This window comes from Microtus pennsylvanicus, chromosome 4 (assembly GCF_037038515.1).
Source record: "Microtus pennsylvanicus isolate mMicPen1 chromosome 4, mMicPen1.hap1, whole genome shotgun sequence".
NCBI classification, from domain to species: Eukaryota; Metazoa; Chordata; class Mammalia; order Rodentia; family Cricetidae; genus Microtus; species Microtus pennsylvanicus.
Window position 1 is genome coordinate 98,021,379 of NC_134582.1, and position 22,192 is coordinate 98,043,570.

Consider the following 22,192-nt stretch of genomic DNA (forward strand, 5'->3'; position numbering starts at 1 on the left):
TAGAAGTTAGGGTTCAACCCAAAAACCAAACAAAGCAGCCAAGCAACTAGAGAAATCTTACCTCTATCAAGGCTGGGTAACCACAAAACTAAGCAGTTTAAGCCTCTCATTTTTTTTTTCTTTTAAACACTGCTTGGCCCATTTCTATCTAGCCTCTTCTAGGCTAATTCTCACATATTAATTTAGCCCATTTCTAATCATCTGTGTAGCATCATTCTTACCAGGAAAGATTCAGCATGTCTGACCTGGCAGCTTGCTTCATTGCTTGCGTCTGCCTGGGAGGGGGAGCATGGTGTCTCTGAGCTCACTTCCTCTTCCTCCCAGCATTCTGTTCTGTTTACTCCTCCCACCTATGTTTTAACCTATGAGGCCAAGCAGTTTCTTTATTACTTAACCAATGAAATCAACAGATTGATATATGACACTCCCACATCACTTCCCCCTTTTCTGTTTAAACAAAAAAGAAAGGCTTTAACTTTAACATAGCAAAATTACATATAACAAAACAGTTATCAAGTAAAAATAAGCCTCTCATTTTATATTCCCTCTAGTTCTGGGATTAAAGGTGTGAGCCACCACCACCTGGATTTGTTTCTGCTTTAATCTTGTGTAGTCCAGGGTGGCCTCGAACTCACAAAGATCCATCTGCCTCTGTCTCCCAAATTCTTGGATTAAAGATGTGTGCCACTACTGCCTGACCTCTAGTGGCTTAGCTTTGCCTCTGGTCTTCAGGCAAGATTTATTTATCAAAATATGAATAATATACCACTACACAACTGGACTTGCATAAGGAAATTAAAGGGCATTTTTTTAAATTACCATCTCTGTACTTGTGTGAAAAAGTGAGAGGCTTTCTATAGCTTCCATCTCCATCCTTGGCTTTCTCCAGATGTACTAAATGTGCCTCTGTGTGGTGAGGCGTCCACCTGGGAAAAGGAAGAATTCTGAATTATAAGTGTATTTGCAATGTATCTTCATCCCTACAGTCTGCACTATGGGTTATTTCATATTTACAAATCCCCTTGGGCAAACTGTGTTTTGCTCCAAAGAGTGGAGGGACTCATTTTCTGTGACTTCCTATGAGTCTATAGATTTACAATGTATAACTCACAATTTGTGTGGATTAGATTAATCTTCACCTTTTGCAGTGTGTGGAAGGGTTTGTTATGCTAGTCTGGGGAAGCTAGGACTGAGAGAAAGGCATCTTCTATGGAAAGAAAAAGCCAGTTGTTAAGAAGCTCATTGCCTTCGTCTCCAGGTAGTTTAGGAAACTCATTCACACGTGTTCTCAATTTGAGTTCAATTGATAGGTGAGCCAAATCCGAACAGCTGAAATGGAGATCAAGGGCAGCTTACACATCACCATAGCCTTTAATGAGATCATGAAGATGGGCTACCTTCTACACAGGACAGAATTTGTTTGAAAATAGGGAGCTCGTTTTCTTTGATACTGCTTTGTATAAAGAGTTTCATTGATTCAGACTGTTTTTCACTTTACATGACTACCAATTTTTGTGTATTTCCCTATGTTTGAATTGTATAATATAGTAGTGTCAACTTGGAACAATGTTTCCCCTTACTTCTGAGAAAATTTAGTAATTGTTGGAGACATTTTGCTTTAATATTATTTTTAATTAGTAACATTTTTTAATTAGTAACATTCCAGATAGACAAGAATGGGGTTGAGATTTTTATTTTGCATAGCAGGGTAAATATAGTCAGTAGTAATGTCTTATGCACTGTAAAACTAATTAAGAAATTAAAATTTGAATGTCTGGAGTCATTGTTGTGGTCGTCACAGCTGGAAGACAGGGTCCTCCTGGGAGAGGCCAGGTGTGTGACACGAGACATCCTATCATTCAGTGATGCACTTTACATGAAGAACTGCACAGCCTGCATCACTAGTGCCGAGGCTAAGCAGTGTGTGCACTGTAGGGAATCGTAATGGCTTGATTTTACACCCACAGGCGGAGGAAAATGTGTGGTCCAACCCTACATTGAATGAAAGGACAATTGTTGCCGGTGGAAAGTCATCAGCCCTCACAGGTAACAGGCATCCTTAGGAGACTCAGTGGTTATGGAGAGAGTTCTGCTGTTACTCTTACTCGGAGGAAATCACACATTCCTAAATCCTATGGGGAGGAATGCTGTTTTTATTAACTTTTTTTTTTATCTGATTGGCTTTGGATTTACCAGTGACAAATAAGAAAAATGCTTGACACACAATTTTCAGTCAGCGGGGCGTATTTCATTCTGCTTTGTTTTTGAAAACTTAAATCTGCTGTTGAAAAGAAGCCAGACTAGAGATGCCATTAAGTGAAACCAAAATTAAAATGATCCTGTGAATTTTTCATTAACGTGTTTTATGTTCTGTGGCTTCTTAGAGAAACCTGACCAGAAAAACCTAGTCTCCTCCGAGAAGGAAAAGGTTACCAAACTCAACAAGAAAAATGCTGAGAAGAACAACTCCTCTGAGGTTCAGAGGAGCTATGTCATATGTCATCAGGAAAGACAAGACAAGGTAGATTTTGTTCCAAGGGATCCCCTGGAACTAAGAGAGAATGCAGATGGAAAAGATGGTCCTTGCATAGAAAGTCTGGAGAGACAAGAAAGCAACACCTTGGGGGATAACCAAGACACTGAGGATAAAAATGGATGTCCGTTTCTCAAAGGAGGGAAACGTGGGCTTCCTTCTAAGGAAGAGAGCAGAGGAACAGAAGCCGAGAACGCAGTTTCAACAGCGGCAAGTGAAACGGTGCTGGACGAACGTTCACCTGGAAATCAGCACGTGGACGGGATGAATGGTGACCCATCCAATGAAAGGTACTGTCACAGTATCACACATCCACAGCTGGGCTCTCTCATAGGCCTTTGTGCTGTGGTATTTGATGCCATTTTGAAGGAAAAATGAAGGTGGTTTTAAAGGCAATGTTTAGGATGAGCTCCTCTCTTATATTGATTTTTCATGGCTATATTTTCCTATTATTCTGTTATTCCTCTTTCTTTGTACCATTATTTTTAGTTATTTCCACTCTTTCTCCCTCCCTCCCTATTTCCACTCTCTCTCTGCCCCTCCCTCCTGCTCTTAATTCCTTCTTCCCCCTTCCTCCTTTCCTTGCTTCCCTCCACTGGGAATGGAACTCAGGACCTTTTTCATGCTAAGCCTGTGCTTCCTCCCTGAGCCCCATTTGATCATTTCTAAGTCTTACACTAACACTAAGATCACAAATTTTGATATCATCAGTAATCAATACTCTATAAAGAACAAGTAAAAAGTTTTGCTGCTTAGCAGTAAAAAGTATATCCTTTCTAAGGCTAAGAATTAAATAATGATTATGTTAAGTTGTAAATTAAAAACCTAAATCTGAAAGAGTTGACCTAACCCATTATAGAAACATTATAGAAACAATCCATTGGTTGTTTCTTCCCTAGCATTGTAAGAAGTAGATAATTGATTAAGCTTCTTCCTTAAAATTAAGAAGCGTCTTATACAAATTCAGGAATTTTTGTATCCAATTAAAATTAGCTGCTCTGAGTATTGTATTTGTTTAAGGCATAATTGTTACTTAGCTTTAATATAATCTTGAATAAATATAATTTCTATATATTAAACACTGGTCATTATTGAAGTCCATCATGACGGGATTTGCTCAGGAAGACCAGCAGCTGCCAGAACATGCCAATTAAGCCACCAATAATGGTTCTTCTGTGGCTGTCAATCTTTAGAGAGATCACAGCTCCTTTTCTATAATTTCTCTCTTCTGTTGTTAGGTTTCATAAATGACCACTTTTGGACTCACAGTGAGGTCCCTGGAAGACTCTCTGTGTCTGGTAATCTATTTAGATTTGACGTCCTCAACTGCTGAACTGGTCACCTCTGTCTGTGTGGCAAGGCACATCGTCTTCCCCAAATACCATCCTAATTAAGTTTCGGTTCTAAGAGTTTTGACAATCTGGGAATTTTTTTTTCCTTGAAACATTGAGAGCTGCAAATGAGTTTTATTTTCCAGGTGCATCAGTAATATAAAGGCCATTTCTACACCAGGAATCCTGGGAAATTCGGCATCAGGATCCACTTTCCAGAACGCTGAACAGACAGAGTCTGCTGGCAGCAGTAAGCGCAGAGTGGCAGAGGAGTGTTTCCTAAGCGAGGACAACAAAAAGAGCAGAATAGACGACGTGAGGGCGGGGGAAGAGCCCACGGTCAGGACAGAGGAAGCCGGACAAACCTGGAGCCCGGATGACAGACCCCAGGAGGGAATGAGCGTCCATCCAAGAGAGCAAGCCCCAGCGGTCCCACTAGGTAGGAAATGCTTTTTGTTCTGGACTTTTAAAGTTTCCTAACTGTCCACAGCAAGCATTCCAACTGAATTTCCCTTATCGTAACAGTTCTAAAGAAACATATGCTCTGTGATTATGTATTAGTGTGGTTAACTTGAACACTCTTTGTGCAGGCAAAAGAAACAGTCCTGTCTGCTGTCTGTTTGTCCGTATCTATCTGTCTGTCTGTCTGTCTGTCTGTCTGTCTGTCTGTCTGTCTATGGTGTGTGTGAATGCATATTTATATATATGTGATGCCTATAAACATGTGTGTTCAGGGTGTGCACCTGTACATTTACGGAGGCCAGAGGAGGACACCAAGTGTCCTGCTCTATCATTTCCATCATATTCCTTTGAGACTGGAGCTAGGCTGGTGACCATCAACTTAGGGTTACAGGCACAATGGCAGGCTTTTTACATGCCGCTTCGGGATCCTAACACATGTCTTTAGGCTTTGAGACATGTACACAAAGCACATTTACCCATAGAGCTGTCTTCCCAGCCTGAACAGAATCTGAAGCAGTGAATGACTCCTGAGGAATTCTCTCCTGATTTTATTTCGGAGTATATTCATGGCATGAGAAGTGAATGTTTACATCAAATTAGATTCCAAGAGAGTTGTGCTATCTGAATATAAAAATGTTAAATTAATCAGACAAAATTAATATTACTATTTGATAGTATACCTAGAACAAGCCAAGTGATTAGGAAATATATATTGGATAAATACCAAGTTTAAAGAATACAGCTGTTTAGGAACAGGGTAGTGGTGATTCACATCTTTAATCCCAACACTCAGGAGGCAGAGGCAGGCAGATTTGAGTTTGAGCCAGCCTGGTCTACAGAGTAAGTTCCAGGGTAGCCAAAGTTACACTGTCTCAAAAAACCAATAAATGAATAAATATACAGAATAAAGAATGTAATTGCCCCCCCCTTTGTACCCTTGCTGTATGTGTGCAGTAGCTGTTTTTAATAAGGAAATGGAGAAGAGCAAAGTCATGGACAGCAACAGTCATGGGAATAGGAAGACCATCAGAAATGTTACTAAGTAGCTATGCATGCTAGTCTTCATGCTGATGTGGACGATCACTTAAATACATCAGATGGAAGGTGGAAAGTGGGAAAAGCGGGATAGATAGCTGTAGTATATAGCTTATGTGGTTTCATTGGGGGTTTTATTTCCATTCAGCAAGGAAAAATTCATCTCTGTGCTTTAAATGCCTCTGAAATAAAGCCCAAAACATTTTAAAAAGTAACGTACAATATCAAATAGTTCAATGACACAAGGAAATAATTCATCTTTCTCCATTTCTCCTTCTCTGCTTTAATTAAAATATGAATTATACAGGAGCATTTTCCAAAAAGATGAATCCATTAATTTCTCATGATCAAATGAAAAATGGTTTCAGGCTTGAAAGCATTAAAAAAAAAAAAGTCATGCTGGAGATCAAACCAATGATCTCGTCCATGCTAGGAAAGGGCTTTTCTGCTGAGCTTCAGCTCCAGTCCCAGAAGTGTTTGTCTGTCCTGGGATTGCAGATTTGTTTACCGCCCTGCATTTTCTAAAAAATCACTCCAAAGAGTTTGTGAATGACTTTATTTCCCAAAGATACTTTATAAGATACTCATGAGTTACAGACCACTCATATGTGAAATGGAAATGTGTCTTCCAGGGTCATTAGGGATAAGACAGGTGGCTGATTTCATTTTAGTTTTACACGAGCCGATTTTCACTAGGAGACATGCTGCTCGCTGCTTAAAGGCCAGACTCCTTGACGGACAGCCCTTTCCTTCTCCCCTTACAGATGATGTCCCCGCTCCTGCAGCCCCATTTGATCACCGGATCGTAATGGCCAAACACGCTGCTGTAGACAATCTGTACGCCGTGAACAAGTCTGAGATCTTAGGAGGGTGAGTGAGGCCCAGTTTGAACAATGCCTCAGTAAAAGCAGACAGTCTCCACAAGGCAGAGCCCAAGATGGCGGAAATGTTGCTAGTCTAGACTTGAGAACTGCAAACACTAAAAGCAAACAGTTTAAGAGATTTTAACCATTTTTGAAAATTGTCACTTGTCCTGGACAGTTGACGTGGTAGCTATACTTCCTATTTAGCAACTGTTTTAGTTGCCCTGTCATGATGTCTGAGAGTAGGAAAAAACCCAACATGAGTCACCAGAAGAAGGTCCAGGAACTGTCCAAATCCAGGTTTAGCCCTTAAGAGAAGAAATAGGAATGTATCCAACCTATGTATTTCCGGTGGCCTGGAGTTCATCTTTCTCTCAATCTAGCCGGTTTTCCTTTTCTGTGGTTATAGCTTCCATGCTATTACCATGTTAGTTGATTGCTTTCCTCACAGAAGAACTCAACTGAGTGTCATTGAAGTGCACACTGTCTCTTAAAGAAGGAACAGTAGAGGTCATCGGGGTCAGGGTTACACTGGGGGACCTTTTTCCCTCCTACTTCGTCCACAGTCTCCCAAAGACTTCCTGTAACTTAAAGCCTACACAAAAAAATTTACTACCATCGCACGTTTTTGTAAAATAGAAGGAAAGCAGCAAATTGCACCCTATACACAATTAGCACATGGAGGGTATGCATGATATCTCAGTGTGGTTTCCTCGGGATGTTAAGGGGTGACCAGCTAATTCTGTAAGGTTGTGTCTTCTCCTTACCATTCCACAGTCCTTTGCCCTCTGTCATATAGAAACACCTGAACTTTGAAACAATTCCAAGGGTTTGTGCTGCTTTGGGTTTGTCAGTGGCTCCTTTTAAAGTTCTCATCTGCCTCTTTGGGCACAGTAGGATTTGAGGTCCGTCGTTGGTTGCTGTGGGCTCACCTCAACATTGGTGGCCATGCTGTAATGGAAAAAAAAATAGGTTAGCAGAGCAAATGAGGTGTGCACCACGTCCATGCTGCCTGCTAGTGGTAAGAGTTTATTACACAGTAGCTTATCTTTTACTTGGAAGAGATATTGAAACAGGTCAATACCACAGGATTCTTGGCAATTTTAACCACTGTCCTTAATTCAAAATTCAAGTGAAATTTTGTATACTGACCAAATTTCTCTGCCCCAAACAGGAATAAGGATCAGCATACTGCTGAGGCAAATTAACTTCTAAGATTTAGGTCAAGATGACAGACACAAATATAATTCAAGACATAAGATTTTTCAGGGCTTGCCCATTCCCTTTATGTAGCAGAGATTGGTGACAGGCAACGCTTCTGACGTGGAAGACTAACTAAAGACAAGCGCAACTTCCTGGTGGGGGGTATAGGTGACCCCTAGATCTCACCTTGGCCAGTGCTGCTCCAGATACCGAGACATATTTGCAAGTGTGCTCACTCAAGAGACAAATGACTGGGAAGGCATACTGTCCACCTGGTAGGGACCGATATGGGGCCCTGTAGACTACACTGCCTCACTGAACCATCTGTTGTTTGGCAGGGGGCGCTTTGGCCAGGTTCACAAGTGTGAAGAGAAAGCAACGGGCCTGAAGCTGGCTGCTAAAATCATTAAGATCAGAAGTGCAAAGGAGAAGGTAAAGGCGCCAGGAGGTGTGTCTCCTCTCCCTCTGGGCCAGTCTCCACCACACTAATCCACTCTTTCCTTCTCCTCAGGAGGATGTGAAGAATGAGATTAGCATCATGAACCAGCTGGACCACGTGAACCTCATTCAGCTCTATGATGCCTTTGAGTCCAAGCAGGACATCATCCTCATCATGGAGTAGTAGGTGTCCTCTCCCCTCCACCTGCTGCCACACACCTTCTGCCCAGCGCTCATGACTCAGACGGAGTCATGGGCAGTGCACTGTTGGATCTGAGATGCAGGAGACACGAGATCTTGCCAGAGTCAGAAGGGAAACTGTTTCCAAGTGCAGTCTCCCAGTGTGACTCACTGATCAGATGCAACAGGACAAAATAGATGCAGCCTGTATCTAGGCTCTGTTGTCCCAAACCAAGGTTGGGTGTCTTGTGCTATACTGATCACAAGTGACCATGAGTTGCTAAAACCTAACAGAATGAAGCTGGGGAGAGGGGGTGGTTAAGCATTCAAGAACACAAAGTACACGCCAAGCCCCTGATACTAAACAGCTCCATTTCAGAATCCCCTCTGCAAAGACTTGATCGGCTCAGGTGATAGAGTGTCTGCCGAGCATGTGTGATGCCCTGCTTTATATCCAAAGGCCTACAAAGTGCTACACCAGCACACCCACCACCAAATTCAAGTAGTTTTAATACTGAACAGACACTGAAAGTTGGTTTGTTTTGTTTGCCATGGTATATAAGGCTTTTGGAAAACAACTGTATCCAGTATCAGCCACATAGAAATACTTTGCTATTACTCTTAATCAAAGAACTCAAAAAGTGAAGACCTTGACTCACTTCCTGTTAACACTGGAATCCCATCTCAGTGTGTCCTTGAGTTCTCTTCATCCCCAGTATCTGTTATGTGGCATACATGAATTCAGCTATAGTGCAGCCACCGATGACAGGGACTTTGAGATTTTAGCTGTGTGACATTGAAGGTATAGACATAAGGTATACTGAAGGTATCCACATAAGTATCATGTAACCCATACAGTAAAGAAGGCAAGGAAATAACTGCGCACACACATACAGGCACTTGGGCAGTGACTTCGCACAAGATACACATGCGGTGTTCATGGAGTCAGGACTCAAAGTTCCACCTCTTCCCTCTGCAGTGTGGAGGGTGGGGAGCTGTTTGATCGCATCATTGATGAAAACTGCAACTTGACAGAGCTGGACACCATCCTGTTCATGAAGCAGATCTGTGAGGGGATAAGGTACATGCACCAGATGTACATCCTCCACTTGGATCTCAAGGTACGGCATATTTCTCATCCTGTGAAATGTAAGGCCTCCTTAGCTCTTCCCCCATTATGTACCAGCCTTGGGAAGGTGTGTTGTCTCTGGTCATGTTTTTAGGAATTAACAAAAATCCGAATTTTTTTCCTTTCTCTTTTTGTTTGTGTGTTTTTTGAGCAGTGTCTTGCTTCTTCACCCAGCCTAGGCATGAACTTCTGAGTTCAAGCTATCCTGTCAAATCCAGCCTCCCTAGCTGGTGGAACAAACTCACATCACACCACCTAGCAAAATCAGGATTTTTATCTTATGTATAACTGTCACCACTTTTGGGGGCTAATGTTCGCATGCCCATCTTTATAGTCCCTTGTTGAGATTATTATAAATTAACTTTATTAAATCAACACAGATCATTTCCCTAAAAGTGTAGAATTAAAACAAGTGTCACAATATTTCTGCCATCTTCTTACTATCAGGGCTTACGGTGGGAGTATTTTAGTCTTCAGTTCCCAAGTTGTAGCTACTGTTTCAGATTTGAAAATCCCCAGTAGCCTCCTGAATTCTTCTAGGAAACTCTGGTTTGGGATTTACTGTCCTATGGGTTTGCTAAAACACCGAGTAGAGGCTGTGGAGAACAGAATGCAGGGCAGCTAGAGGGTGGGGCTGCACTGCCAAAGAGACGCAAGGGCAGTTGTTGACAAATCAGAAACCAAGAGGGAAGCCAGTCCATTTCCTTCCTCCTCTTTATCTCTCTCTCTCATTATGAAGTCTCCAGAACTGGATTGCACATCACTTTAGATAAAACCAGCAAAAGGCTGAGCCCTAACAAGCCTGGTCCAGTCTACGTTAGAGTTAGTATCACAGAGTGCATCTTCTTGTGTGGTTTGATGATTTTCTCATTTCTCTGTTTTCACAGCATGACAGTGAGATAAATTGTGTATTCTATGTAACATACCATATATTGTAAGTCTCCAGGGAAGGTACAGCTGAATAAATCTGGCCTCCTTAAATAGGTTTCCGTGGGCCTCTCTTCCTACAACTTGGCTTCCCTCACGGTCTTGATTTATGCGCCTTGCCTTTCCCACTCACAGTTGTGCAGGAGGAGGAAGGAGGGGAAGTGGTACATAAAACGACAAAGTCAGAGGTTAAAAATCATTAGCAAAGTCCTTGGCCACAAGCTGAGTATGATAATGTGCGCGTCCAAGGAGTACTTTTGTTCACTGTGGATATTCCACAAACAACCCTAAAGGGATTTGATTGGCAACTGGAGCCAGGAGCTGACCTATCGTAAGTCAAATGACTCCATCTGCGGCTTTGGAACATTGATTGAAGACTTACAATGGGCAGTTTTAGTTATGGCTTATATAGAAAGATAACAACAAAGGTGACGACGGGGTGAGTCACGAAGGAGCAGGTTTCCTTAGAGAGTTCCTTGGAAGGAAAAGGCTGAGGGTATTGAGCGTGTATCACTTCAGGGAGTCAAGGGATGACTTACAATGACTCTCCTTTATAATTTTATTTCCTGAAAATTTTATCTGAGATGATGGATGTTGTAAGTTTTAGTATCGTAGAAATTATTATTTTTTGAAGTGCCCTCATTCATATTCTGCAAAAGAATATTCAGGATACCGTGGTATTCTTTGATAATAGGACAGCTTTTACTTGTTCAAGCCATAATTTAAGCATGACTCCAAACTACCCTAGTGAGCACCCACCTCTGTGTAAAATGGCTTTTACTCTCAGACATCTGTTTTAGAGACATTTTAGGGAAGAGCTTCCAAAGATATTACACACAGTGAACTGGGCGGTTAGACGTTGATATGGAGACACTACATCATTTCATAAGGTGTGTCTGGGTTTCTGCCTCACTTGGACCTCCTTTCCCCCAGACAGGATGTGGAAGGGGGTGTGGCCCACGTAAAGGATAAAGATGGAATCCTGGGTACCTGGCAATTTTGCTATGCCCAGCTCTTAGCGGAGTTGAAATGAGAATTTAAGAGTTCTTGGCTTTTCCTTGAAAATAGTATTTTTTTTTAATGGACGACCTTGGCTTTAAATGAGATTACTTATTTTTCCCAGACTTAAGGTTTTCTATCCCAATAAATATAGCTACATCAGCAGGACATTCCAGGGACACCGGGTAGTAGTGCTGTAGCTTGATTTCGTCCCCTCCTCCAAGCCTGTCAGATTAGCAGGGCCAAGTTTTACTAGCATCTAACTCCAAGGGAACACTTAGTCAAGGACTTTAAGCACTGAGACCGAGCTCAGCAAAACCTTGGAATTTTCGAGATGAAGAATGAGCAGGAGACAAAAGCCTTCCTTTAGCATGCGACTTTCCCATAGACAAAGCACAAGGGAAAAATCTAGAGGTCAAAAATGTTCGCATTATATTGCATATTCAGCGTGGTTCTTTAAGTGAATCAGGCCATTTCTCTTGGAACTCGTAAATCTTGGGGAAAATATTCCTCCAAGAAGGAAATATACTTAATACTTTAACAGGAGAAGGGCTCTGTCAGTTCTGAACTGGCCTCCACCAGCCCACTTGGAAAATGCTGGAACAGCCTCTCCTCTCTTTCTCTCCTCTAGAAGGCCCCTGCCTGAACTCATGCATTATGGCAATCTGTAAAACCATGAAGAGGGACAGGCAGGGTAATGCAAGGTTGGCAGGCTACCCACAACCTCAGCCACCACATAATTAAAGGAGAAAATACCCACACAGACAAACCAGCCCCCGAGTAAAAGGCTTGATATGTTTTTCCTGAGCATCTTGTATTTTTAGTTGTGGTTCAAGGACAATTTGAGTGAAAGATGGTTGTTTTCATTGCTAATGTGTCTCTTTCTCCTGGCAGCCTGAGAACATCCTGTGTGTGAATCGGGATGCTAAGCAAATAAAAATTATTGATTTTGGATTGGCCAGAAGGTATGTCTGTTTGGATGTAAGTTCAGGGATAGAGGTAGGGGGTGGGAGGCAAATTCATTCTTTGCAAAGACTATCTGCTATGGCCCGGATCTCATGCCTTAGTTTAGAATTAACTTAATAAAAATTAGTTTTACCCTAACCCTGTTAGATTTGAGATCTAAGCACTGAGAAGTTTCTGTAAGGCATATAATAAAAATGAGAAGTGAAAACCTAGTCCATTAAAGCTTGTTAACTTATAATGCATTAATTTGGAATCTATGTTTATCCTGATTTTGTATTTGTTTCATTTATAAAGGGGGAATTTACTTTAAAAATGTTAGTAGTTTAAACAAGACATAGCGGGTTCTGATGTCTTAGGGAAGCAAATGATTTACATGGGCGTATGAATAGCTCGGCATACTAATGCACAGACAATGGAAGCCGTGGATTGCTCCAGCATTCCGCAGTTTGGAAGGGTTTGTGCTGGCCATGTGCGTGGGAAGAACCGTATCAGGTCCTGTCACAACCTTGTTCAAATGTTCCAGTTATCTAGAATGGCTTTCTTACAACTGTTTCAGAATATTAAGGTTGTATAGGATTTGTTTTTACTTTTGAACCCCTGGAATGTTAATCAGCTTTTGACACTAGCATGGCTGTTCGATTTCTGGCAAAAGTGTATTTATTTTTTTTGTCTGCTGCATAATTGAAGTTAGTTTTGCCTTAGAGATGGTGCCTATTTTCGATGTTCAGTAGTTTTGATTGTCGATTGACCTGTCCAACCCTCCCACCTTGTTTCCTCAATTTCAGATACAAACCCAGAGAGAAACTGAAGGTGAACTTTGGAACCCCAGAATTCCTTGCCCCTGAAGTTGTGAACTATGACTTCGTTTCCTTTCCTACGGATATGTGGAGTGTGGGTGTTATCACGTACATGCTGTAAGCAGCTCTCCCGTTGTTCATACACTCATCCTTAGCCTGTGAACATTCGAGGAGATTCCACTGGGATGAAAAAGCCTTGACTTCTAGAATAACAATAATAATGTTCTTCTAGACTAACCCAGTGCCATTTCCCATTGCTTAGGTTATGATAGTCTTCTAAATGGAAGGAGTCAATCCTTTCCCTACTATATCTTAAAAAAGGATATGCATGTCTTCACCACAGGTCACTTTGAGTCCCAGGATAGCAGCTAAGAGTCCTAAACATAGTTTTTGTTTTGTTTTGTCTTGTTTTAGATCTTAGATATTGATCTCTTTGGATCAGTGGGCACTGATCTGCTTGGATCGCACCTCAGCAATGACCTCTGGGGTTTGCTCTCTGAGTATGTGGCAGTACCTTGTCTTGCCAGCTGTAAAATACTTGAAAGGAAAATTTATTTTATTATTTGAGCTTTATTCAGGTACAGCTACAACCTTCAGTGCTGCAATTGCTTAATTGGGAGTTGAGATGGGAGACACGGGCATGTTCCTGGCTGCAATGATGTATTATATACTTATGGTTTATCAATATTTTCCTGTTTTCATTTTTAAATGGCCAAACTAAAAAGTATTTTGTCTATAAAACATACCAAACTGTTTAAACCATCCTGACCCTCAATTCTGTGTCTTGTAGACTCAGTGGCTTGTCCCCGTTTTTGGGAGATAATGATGCAGAGACGTTGACCAACATCCTGGCATGCAGGTGGGATTTAGAGGATGAAGAATTTCAGGACATCTCAGAGGAGGCCAAGGAGTTCATCTCTAAGCTCCTCATTAAGGAGAAGAGGTAAACCAAGTTAATCTCGGGTTATAGGAGGACTAGGGATGACTAGGTGCAGCGTGCACCTTGGAGTTAGTAGATCCCATCCCCTCCGTAATATCCGTGACGCCTGTGCAGGCTCTGAATGCAATGAGGTTTGAATCCTTGACCCAATCTGCTAGTGCCTACGACTATTTCAGTCATGAGGTTGGATGGGACTGAAAAACTTGTTTGTTTGTTTGTTTTTTTGTGTGACTTTTGTAATGAAGTTCCAGCAGTCTGGTTGACCTCAGGTGACCTGCCCTCAATCCCTTTTACATCGATTAACATTTATGGGCCAGGCAGTGTCATCTGTTTTTTGAACATCATTTCTTTTCATCAAAGCTCTTAATTCCCAGAGGGAGAAGTTTCTATTATGACCACTTTATGATGCGACTGCATATTGTTAGCCTATTGCTAACAACATTGCTAGGAAGAGACCGAAATGACACTAGACAGAAGTTGGTCTTCCTCCAAGCTTACACTCTAGACTCTCAGATAGCCTTATATTTTCCTCTCATGCTAAAAACACATTAATTTAAATTTTAGTGGATGAACATGCATGATATTAAAATATAGGGGCTTGATTTTAGATTCATGGAGTAAGAAGGGCACTGTGAGCAGCCTCTTTAGATGGCTTTATATCCGAACTGTGTGATGGTATGTCACATTTAAGATCTTCAGAGCCGATAACAGCCGCTTTATTGTCCCACTAATAAACAAGACTGTGAAGGAATAGGAAAGAAGATGTTATGGGGAGCAGAAGAAATACCGTAGGTAACGGGTAATGGTGGTAGGTGGGGGAGTCTTTCACTTTCACCGACCATCTATCCCTAGGAAACAGGTCACAACTTGCCTGGAGCTCAGTTTGTGCACAAGGCTGGCCTCAAACCCATGAAGATCTATCTGTCTGTATCTATCTCTCAGGTGCTGAGATCTAAAGGTGATACACCACCATGTCTGGCAAGATAGGTCTTTTTAGAAAGAAATGATACAAACCAGTTCCTAAGACAATGGGGCCAGATCCGAGTCTCTAAAGCAGTTGTTCTCAACCTTCCTCATGCTGTGACCCTTTAATACAGTTGCAGTGACCCTCAATCATAAAATTATTTTCATTGCTACTTCATAACTGTAATGTTGCTACTGTTACAAATTGTAATGTGAATAATTTTGGAGATATGATTTGTTGAAGGGGTTGCATTTGAGAGCTGCTGCTTTGAAGGGTGAGGAGACCGGGCCAAATAACAGCATCAGTCTGAGAGGAAGGACAATCTATGGAGTTAATTTGTTTGTACTTGACTTCTAGGCACAACAGCCAATATTGTTATTATTTTACATTTATGGATCCTCGACAATGTAGAGATGGAAAAATGACAACATTTTCAAACTTTGGAGGATGAACAACTCTGTGTTTACTTTGAACTGTGTGCATGTGTTGCATGTGTTTTTAACTCCTGGATACTCCTGTGATAAACTCACCAAACTCCTTCATTCGAAAGTTAGCAGACATAGTCAAAAGACTTCCCATGCATACTGCTTCTCTATTCATTGAGAATTGCTGGAGCATTTTATTCCTATAATTAAGAAATGTGCATTTATTTCTCTGTTGAGAGTTCAACTTATGAAGCTCAGATGTCATATCACAGAATAATTATTTATATTTGAAGAAACATTCAATAATTCATAAGAATTTGATTATTGTCCTGTTTGTGTTACCAATGTTGTTACCGTGGTTAGAGCTGATAGTCCCCCCGGACATTTCTATCACGCAATTCCAGAAGGCAGGCTTGAACGTGAGTTAGCCACTCTATCAAAAGCTGTGAAACTGCAGACGGCCAAAGAGAAACTGCGGATGCAGGCGTCATTTAGTGGGCTCCTCTAACATGCTTCTGAATTTCCTTCCAGCTGGAGAATAAGTGCCAGCGAAGCTCTCAAGCATCCTTGGCTGTCCGACCACAGACTCCACTCCAGACTGGCCCAGGTGACCATGCTTCCTGTTTTCTCTTGGCTTTCCATTTGCCTATCTCATCGGTTTCTGTAGTCAGCTCAGCCTTAAGTGAGATTTCCCATGTGTTTGCTCACAATTTCAAATCTGTGCTAGAAATAAGTTGCTTAGGGTGTTTTAATTGAGATAATAATATCATCTTTTATATATGTTTCTTAGACTGCTTCTAGCACTAGGGAATCATTGTATCTGTTGTAAAGTGTGTTGACCACAAACTCTCCTACCTACACTGATACATGGCCTGGGATATAAAAACAGTTTGGAGGAGATATGCTAATGTATATTTAGGAAAATTCTTTCCCTAAAACAAAAGTCACAATTCTAAATTCTCTGTTTACCTTGTGCACTTTTTTCTCCTCTGGGCACCAACTCATCTAATGCTCAACCTGGTATAAGCCTATCCGTCTTCTATTTCCTTCTTCTCAAAGTTCTGTACCTTGTGTATTTTAATTGCAAGAGGAATCTCTCCAGCTATCTTCATCCCACATTGCCCTGGCCCGGGAGACCTGCTCCTGGAATTGCTACAGTAAACTCCTAACTGCTTCTCCGCTATTTGCTTTTTCCTGCCAAATAACAATGAATTTTTGAGATAACACAAAGGCAGACGCACCACATCAAGTAGCCTTATGTAGTAATAGGGGCGGCAGGGCTGCGTCCCCAACACCCCAGCCGCCTGCCCGGCTAGCTTTACCCGAAATAATTACACGGACACTGTATTCTTTTAAACACTGCTTGGCTCATTTTTACCTAGCATCTTCTAGGCTAACTCTCGCACCTGGACTAGCCCATTTCTTATCATCTGTATAGCACCGGTCTTACCGGGAAGATTCTAGCCTAAGTCCATCCTGGGACGGAGCTTCATAGCGTGCGTCTTCCCTGGAGCAGGTAGCATGGCGTCTCTCCTGCGTCTGCTCCGGAGAGGAGAGCTGTCGAGTCTGACCTCACTTCCTCTTCCTCCCAGCGTTTTGTTCTGTTTACTCCTCCCACCTATCTTCTAACCAATGAGAGCCAAGCAGTTTCTTTTAATTTAACCAATGACCTTCCTCCATCAGCCTTACTTAACATTTAGGCTTAACTGGGATAGGTGAGCATGGAGATGATAAGCAGCCTACCTCCCGGCCCCTAGCTTGTAAGGATGTCTCTAATGGGTACACTGGCTGGGTGGCTGATTCCCGGCCTGGGACTGTAATCCTCTCCACACTCCCATTTGCTCCTGCTCTTCTCTTCACCGTCCGCACTCCTGGGGTTTGGAAAAGGACTCCTCTCTGACCAGCAAACCTTGGAATGACTGCTTCAGATTCTCACTTTTTCCACAGCCAGTTTTTATTGAAATTAAATCTACATCTAAATTCAGCATCAGTACTGAGTTTTATTTGTGTCTGAATATACCTTTCCTTGATAATTGGTACTGATGGCAAATAAAAATAGACTTATTACCTAGCCAGTACCTCACCCAGACTGCATAAACTGCTTATTAGGGTGACCAACCTATTCTGAGCCCATTTTCCACCAATGTATTTTTAACCAGGAGTCTAAATACACTTTGACATGTCAGGACAATATAGAAGCGACAGCAAGGAATTAATGACATTATACAGGCTAGAAAGTGTTTAAAAATATTTTAAATCATGTGACCACAACTACAAAAAAATCACCTTTTTGTTATCCCACCCAACTGGTGACACCTGAAGCAAATAGATATCACAAGAAAATAGTTTTTAAACTCGCTGTGCATACAGCTAGTTATTATTAAAGTCATACATGGAGCTGACTCTAACTGCATTACAAGGGTTAACACATGGAACCCTCATGCTGACCTCATTAACCTGGCATTATTTATTACTATTGCCACTGTGTAGATGAGAACACTGTGGTGGGGTCAGGAAGTGCTGGAGCATGGACAAAGCTTTACCACGCTCCTGATGGATGGGAAGAGACTTGGAGCTTGTTTCCAGACCCACTACAGTACTATATGTGTTTGGTGTTCCTGGGTGCCTAAATGCAATCAGTACTTTTTTATTTTTCAATAAAATACAGGTTGATCATCCCTTATCCACAATGCTTGGGACCTTAAGTATGTCGGATGTTAGATCTCTTCAGAGTTTGAAATATTTGCATGTGTACGATGAGATACCTTAAGCATGGGACCCAGTCTTGGTATGGAATCTCCTTGTTTCATGTACACCCCATGTGTACCATCTTCAGAAGGTTGTGTGCAGTGTGTTTAGTGCACCTGCATTTGGACTATTAGCACATGAAGTCAGCTGTGCACTTTTCTACTTTAGAATCATGTCATTGGAACTCAAACGGTTTTAGATTTTGAAGCCTTTCAAATGTCAGATATTTGGATTAGGGATATTAAACCTGTTGAGACTTAAATTTTTGTATATTTGCTTTGGAAACAATCTGGTTCCTGTATGTTCTCTAAAATAAGAATTTACATTGTGTCTAAATGTTAATTCTCACTGAAAACTGCCAGTTGGCCTAACATTTATTTCAAAGTACTTTGCATTTTCTTATTTATCTCTTTTGATTGTTTTATGCTTGAAAGCTATTAATTAGCTTCTGATCGGTTGAACTGCCCATTTTCTTTTAAGAAGCATGTTTTTCCTCTCCTAGAAGTTAAGGCCTGGAAGTTCTCCGTCTTCTGTGTAGGCTTAAAGTGCCACACAGTGATTCTATTCTGTCTTCCGTCCCCAACCACACACAACACATCCGCATCAGAAGCAGCCCCCCCCCCACACTAGCAGAACTCAGTAGGTACTCTTCTGAAATTCCTCAGTGCTCTGCAGCCAGAGGAAAGAAATGTGAGCAAGGATGGTGTGGCTTCTCTCCTGGAACAAAACTTCCTTCTCCCCTTCTTCCTTTTCTCAGATCTACTCACTGTGTGCCTGTTCTTCCCCCAGTGAACAAAAACAGACCACAGGCCAACACCCACTGCTGTTCATACTAGCAAAGGATTTCCTTATTCCCAACATCTCTAATAGTCATCTTTCCATCCACGATAACAAAACATACAACATGATGAAGTTCTTGGTGCTAAGTTTTCTTATTTTACATCACAATTATAATCTCATTAGTATTGCTCCTGTGGAGATGTAGTCCAATAGGTTCACTTTGTGGCCAGGAAAAGACACAAAGAGCAGGCTAGGGTCCTATCACTTCCGTCAAAGTCATGACCCCAGTGACCTTTAAGATATATTAACACTCCCAAGTAGCACCACGGGCTGGAGACTAAGCTTTTATTTAGCACATGAGCCTGGGGGAAGGGCAGTTAAAATCCAAGCTATGTCATGAGCATCCCCAATCACAAAGTCTTCATACTCCTCCCGCTGTTCACACCAAAGCAACACACCAGCAGACACAGCTATTCTAATACACCCTAAACTCCAGTCTTGTCTCTGTCACTATTTGTCACATAGAATCCTGTTAACTAAGGCTGATGCCCAATGCCACCTCCTTTACAATGGCTGGAGAACCCGATCCGAGACCTTGGCTGTCTTCTTAAACCTTCCCACGCCCCTTAACATCCCTTCCTCTACTCCACTGATCTTACACAGAAGCAGCCGTCCCTTTAGTTGTTCTAGCCCCAATGTCATGAGTACTAGCTCTTTTGCTTTGCCAAAGTGGGCTTTGAACAAACATACATTTGTAAATTAAATACAATGAGGGAGTGAGTAGATTGACCCTGGCTTCAGTGGAAGAAAGAGAACCGATCACAGGATGTCATTGTAGAGTGAGGAACAGGTGTGTCTATCAGAAAGTTGCTGACAATTTTAGCCTCTTGGATGTCTCTGGAAGATCACCACGAAGCCAATAGCAAATTATCAGTTCCTCACATGCTCTGCTATTGTAAGTCAGAAACTGATAAAAAGCTGTTCTAATCCTTCCTCCAACGTTTCTGTTTCCCTAGAAGAACTCTAACTCTGGTGCACAGAACCTCACGACCAAATAACTTGAGGAGTGAGCCTATTCTGAAGGTTGGTCTCAAGTTTCCCCCACCTCCTATTATGGGAACAAATAAAATTACATTTGTTTGGGGATAATTGGGATTGTACCCCAGGAAAACTAGATTCCAGTCATCGTGAAAATGTACTCCTCTGGTCTTGGGACTGTTTGCTGAGTGGTGTCTGTGTATTGCTTATGTGAATGGCGTAGGAGAGAGAAGCTGGGCGTTTCTTGCACAGATATTGAGAGACACAGGCAGTGTTTGGGTTGGTGGGTAGGGGAAGGCTCCAATCAGATTACTGTGTTTTCTTCTTTCCAGCTTTACCAGGTCCTGGGAGAGGAAGTGGATTGTAGGTATTGTGTGGATTGTAGGTAGTCCACTGCCCCAGCTTGCTGAGTAGCCCTACTGAGATAAATACAGGCAGAGACCTGAGACGTCTTTGCACAGTGGGCTCCAGAACTTGTACAGAAATTGTCTCAGGTTATCCTTATAATTGTGATACCTGGGAGAATGAAGTAGTACACCCAAGACTATTCAGACTTTACCTAAAAAACAGTGGGGTGAGATACTCTGCTATTCTAGAAGCTAAAGTCTACATTCCCCCACACAGCAGCTACCTCTGACCAGGGTTGTGCTTTCTGACCTCAAGAAACACAAAGTCAGGTCTGGCTTCTTTGCCCCATGCTTAGTTTTGTTGGATTATTAAGGGACAGTTTGGGGGCATGCCTTCTTTTATATCAATAATAAAGAGTAGGCATATTCTAGAGAAGACAGAACAGCAGGGCAACAACCAAGAGATACTTAGAAATTGCAATATATAACCTTTAAGAAGGGCTACCTCCCTAAACTTACAAAGTCCACAGTCATTCTTGCAGCGAAAATTTAACAACTGCACAAGGCTTACATTTTTGCGATGGGCAACTGGTCTTTCTCCCCACCCCATCCCCAGCCCCCTTTTCATCTTGTGGTGCCTGGGATGAATCCAGAGCCTTATGCATGCTAAGCAAGCGCTCTAACCTTGAGCTGTAAACTCCAGCTCTAACTGGTTTTAATCTTTCATTCTGATCTATATTTTTCTGGGCCAGGGTTTCTGCTTGTCTGTCTGCCAGGATATAGTCTTTTAAGTGGCCTTGAGTCTTTTAGAGAATAAGATGGAGAGGGACTAAGTCAGTATATCACAGTCAAAGGCTCAAGCTAGGGTTTAGAAAGCACGTAGCCTTTGTCGGGGTCGTTTAAAAGTCTGTCATTTATTTAGAAACCTATGAACAGTCAAGGAGAAGATTTGGACTTTGTGTTTACAAGATCATCCTTGTTTGTCAAGGGCAATAAAGTGAGAGGAGTTGGAGGAAGGTATTGCTTTAAGACCCACAAGAGCCCCAGGCCTAAGTGAAGCACTCAGTCATAGCCTGCCCTTGGAGCTGTGAACACCCAGGGCCCCAAAGCAAGCAGGCAATGCCAATCCCCACCTCTCCTCTCCCCCACCCTTTCCTTCAGAAGCAGCTTTGTCCCCAGCCACCACAAACCCCTAGGGTTTGCCACAAACCACCTTCCCACAGAGAGCACTGGAGTCACTTTGGAGGCCTGGTGGGAATGAGTGCACTGGGTGACAGGAGGTTGCATTCCAAGGAGGGCCTGTCGCCAGGGTCTGTGGGGAAAGAATGAAGAGGAAATGGTGGTGGGAGGAGGTAACGTCCTTCCATGCCAAAGCTGTCACTTTGAACCCAGTGTGATGGAAGACAGTGCAGCCCCATGTAGGAACAGAAACGGAAGCACTGAGCTGGTCACACCATACAGCTGGGCACACTCTGCTGGAATTACTGAGCTCAGACAGGTTTGTTTCCTGATGGTCTAGGGCTGCCTGCCTGCCTTCCTTCCCTGGGCTCCCCTAGCCCCTTTGGCCTTAGAGGCTCCTTGCAGGTCAGGAAGAATGTTTTCAGATCTACATAATCTGCCTGCTTCCTTAGTTGCTCCCTTTCTCCTTAGTCTCAATTGTAGGGATGGAACCCAGCCTCATGCTTAATGCTCATGGAGCCTACTATGGTGCCACGATTTAAATTAAAAATTAAATTTCAAGTATTAACTCAGGATGGCAAACTCCAGACCTGCCTGGCCTACGAATGAGTTCAAGATCAGACCAGATAACTTACTAAAGGCTGTCTCAGATTTTAAAATTACAAAAGAGAGCTGGGGCTACAGCTTGTTGGTATAGTGCTCACCCAGTGTGTGCAAAGCCTAGGTTCAGTTCTCTTCAACACACAAAAAGGAAACGGAATGTGGTGTGTGTGTATGTGTGTGTATGCAGTCATGTGTGTGTGTGCACTCATGTGTGTGTATGTATGCAAGTATCAACACTGAGCAAAACCACTTGAGAAGATGAGTGAGGCTTGTGGTAAGATCTTATAAGTGAAACTAAGTTTGAG

At 42.2% G+C, this 22,192-nt stretch overlaps 1 protein-coding gene across 3 annotated transcripts in view; it reads left to right on the forward strand.

The window, feature by feature from the left end:
- Mylk4 (myosin light chain kinase family member 4) overlaps positions 1-22,192 on the forward strand; it is a 79,955-nt gene that overhangs the window by 53,172 nt on the left and 4,591 nt on the right. For 2 of the 3 annotated variants that reach the window (XM_075969957.1, XM_075969959.1), the window contains 12 exons: positions 1,968-2,046; positions 2,385-2,823; positions 4,011-4,303; positions 6,126-6,231; positions 7,766-7,859; positions 7,939-8,048; positions 9,025-9,166; positions 11,995-12,065; positions 12,852-12,980; positions 13,654-13,806; positions 15,724-15,799; positions 19,737-19,803. In XM_075969957.1, coding sequence (XP_075826072.1) covers positions 1,968-2,046; positions 2,385-2,823; positions 4,011-4,303; positions 6,126-6,231; positions 7,766-7,859; positions 7,939-8,048; positions 9,025-9,166; positions 11,995-12,065; positions 12,852-12,980; positions 13,654-13,806; positions 15,724-15,799; positions 19,737-19,778 — 1,734 coding nt within the window. In that variant the 3' untranslated portion in view covers positions 19,779-19,803. The remainder of the gene's footprint in view (positions 1-1,967; positions 2,047-2,384; positions 2,824-4,010; positions 4,304-6,125; positions 6,232-7,765; positions 7,860-7,938; positions 8,049-9,024; positions 9,167-11,994; positions 12,066-12,851; positions 12,981-13,653; positions 13,807-15,723; positions 15,800-19,736; positions 19,804-22,192) is intronic. The other variant, XM_075969958.1, reaches the window with a different exon arrangement.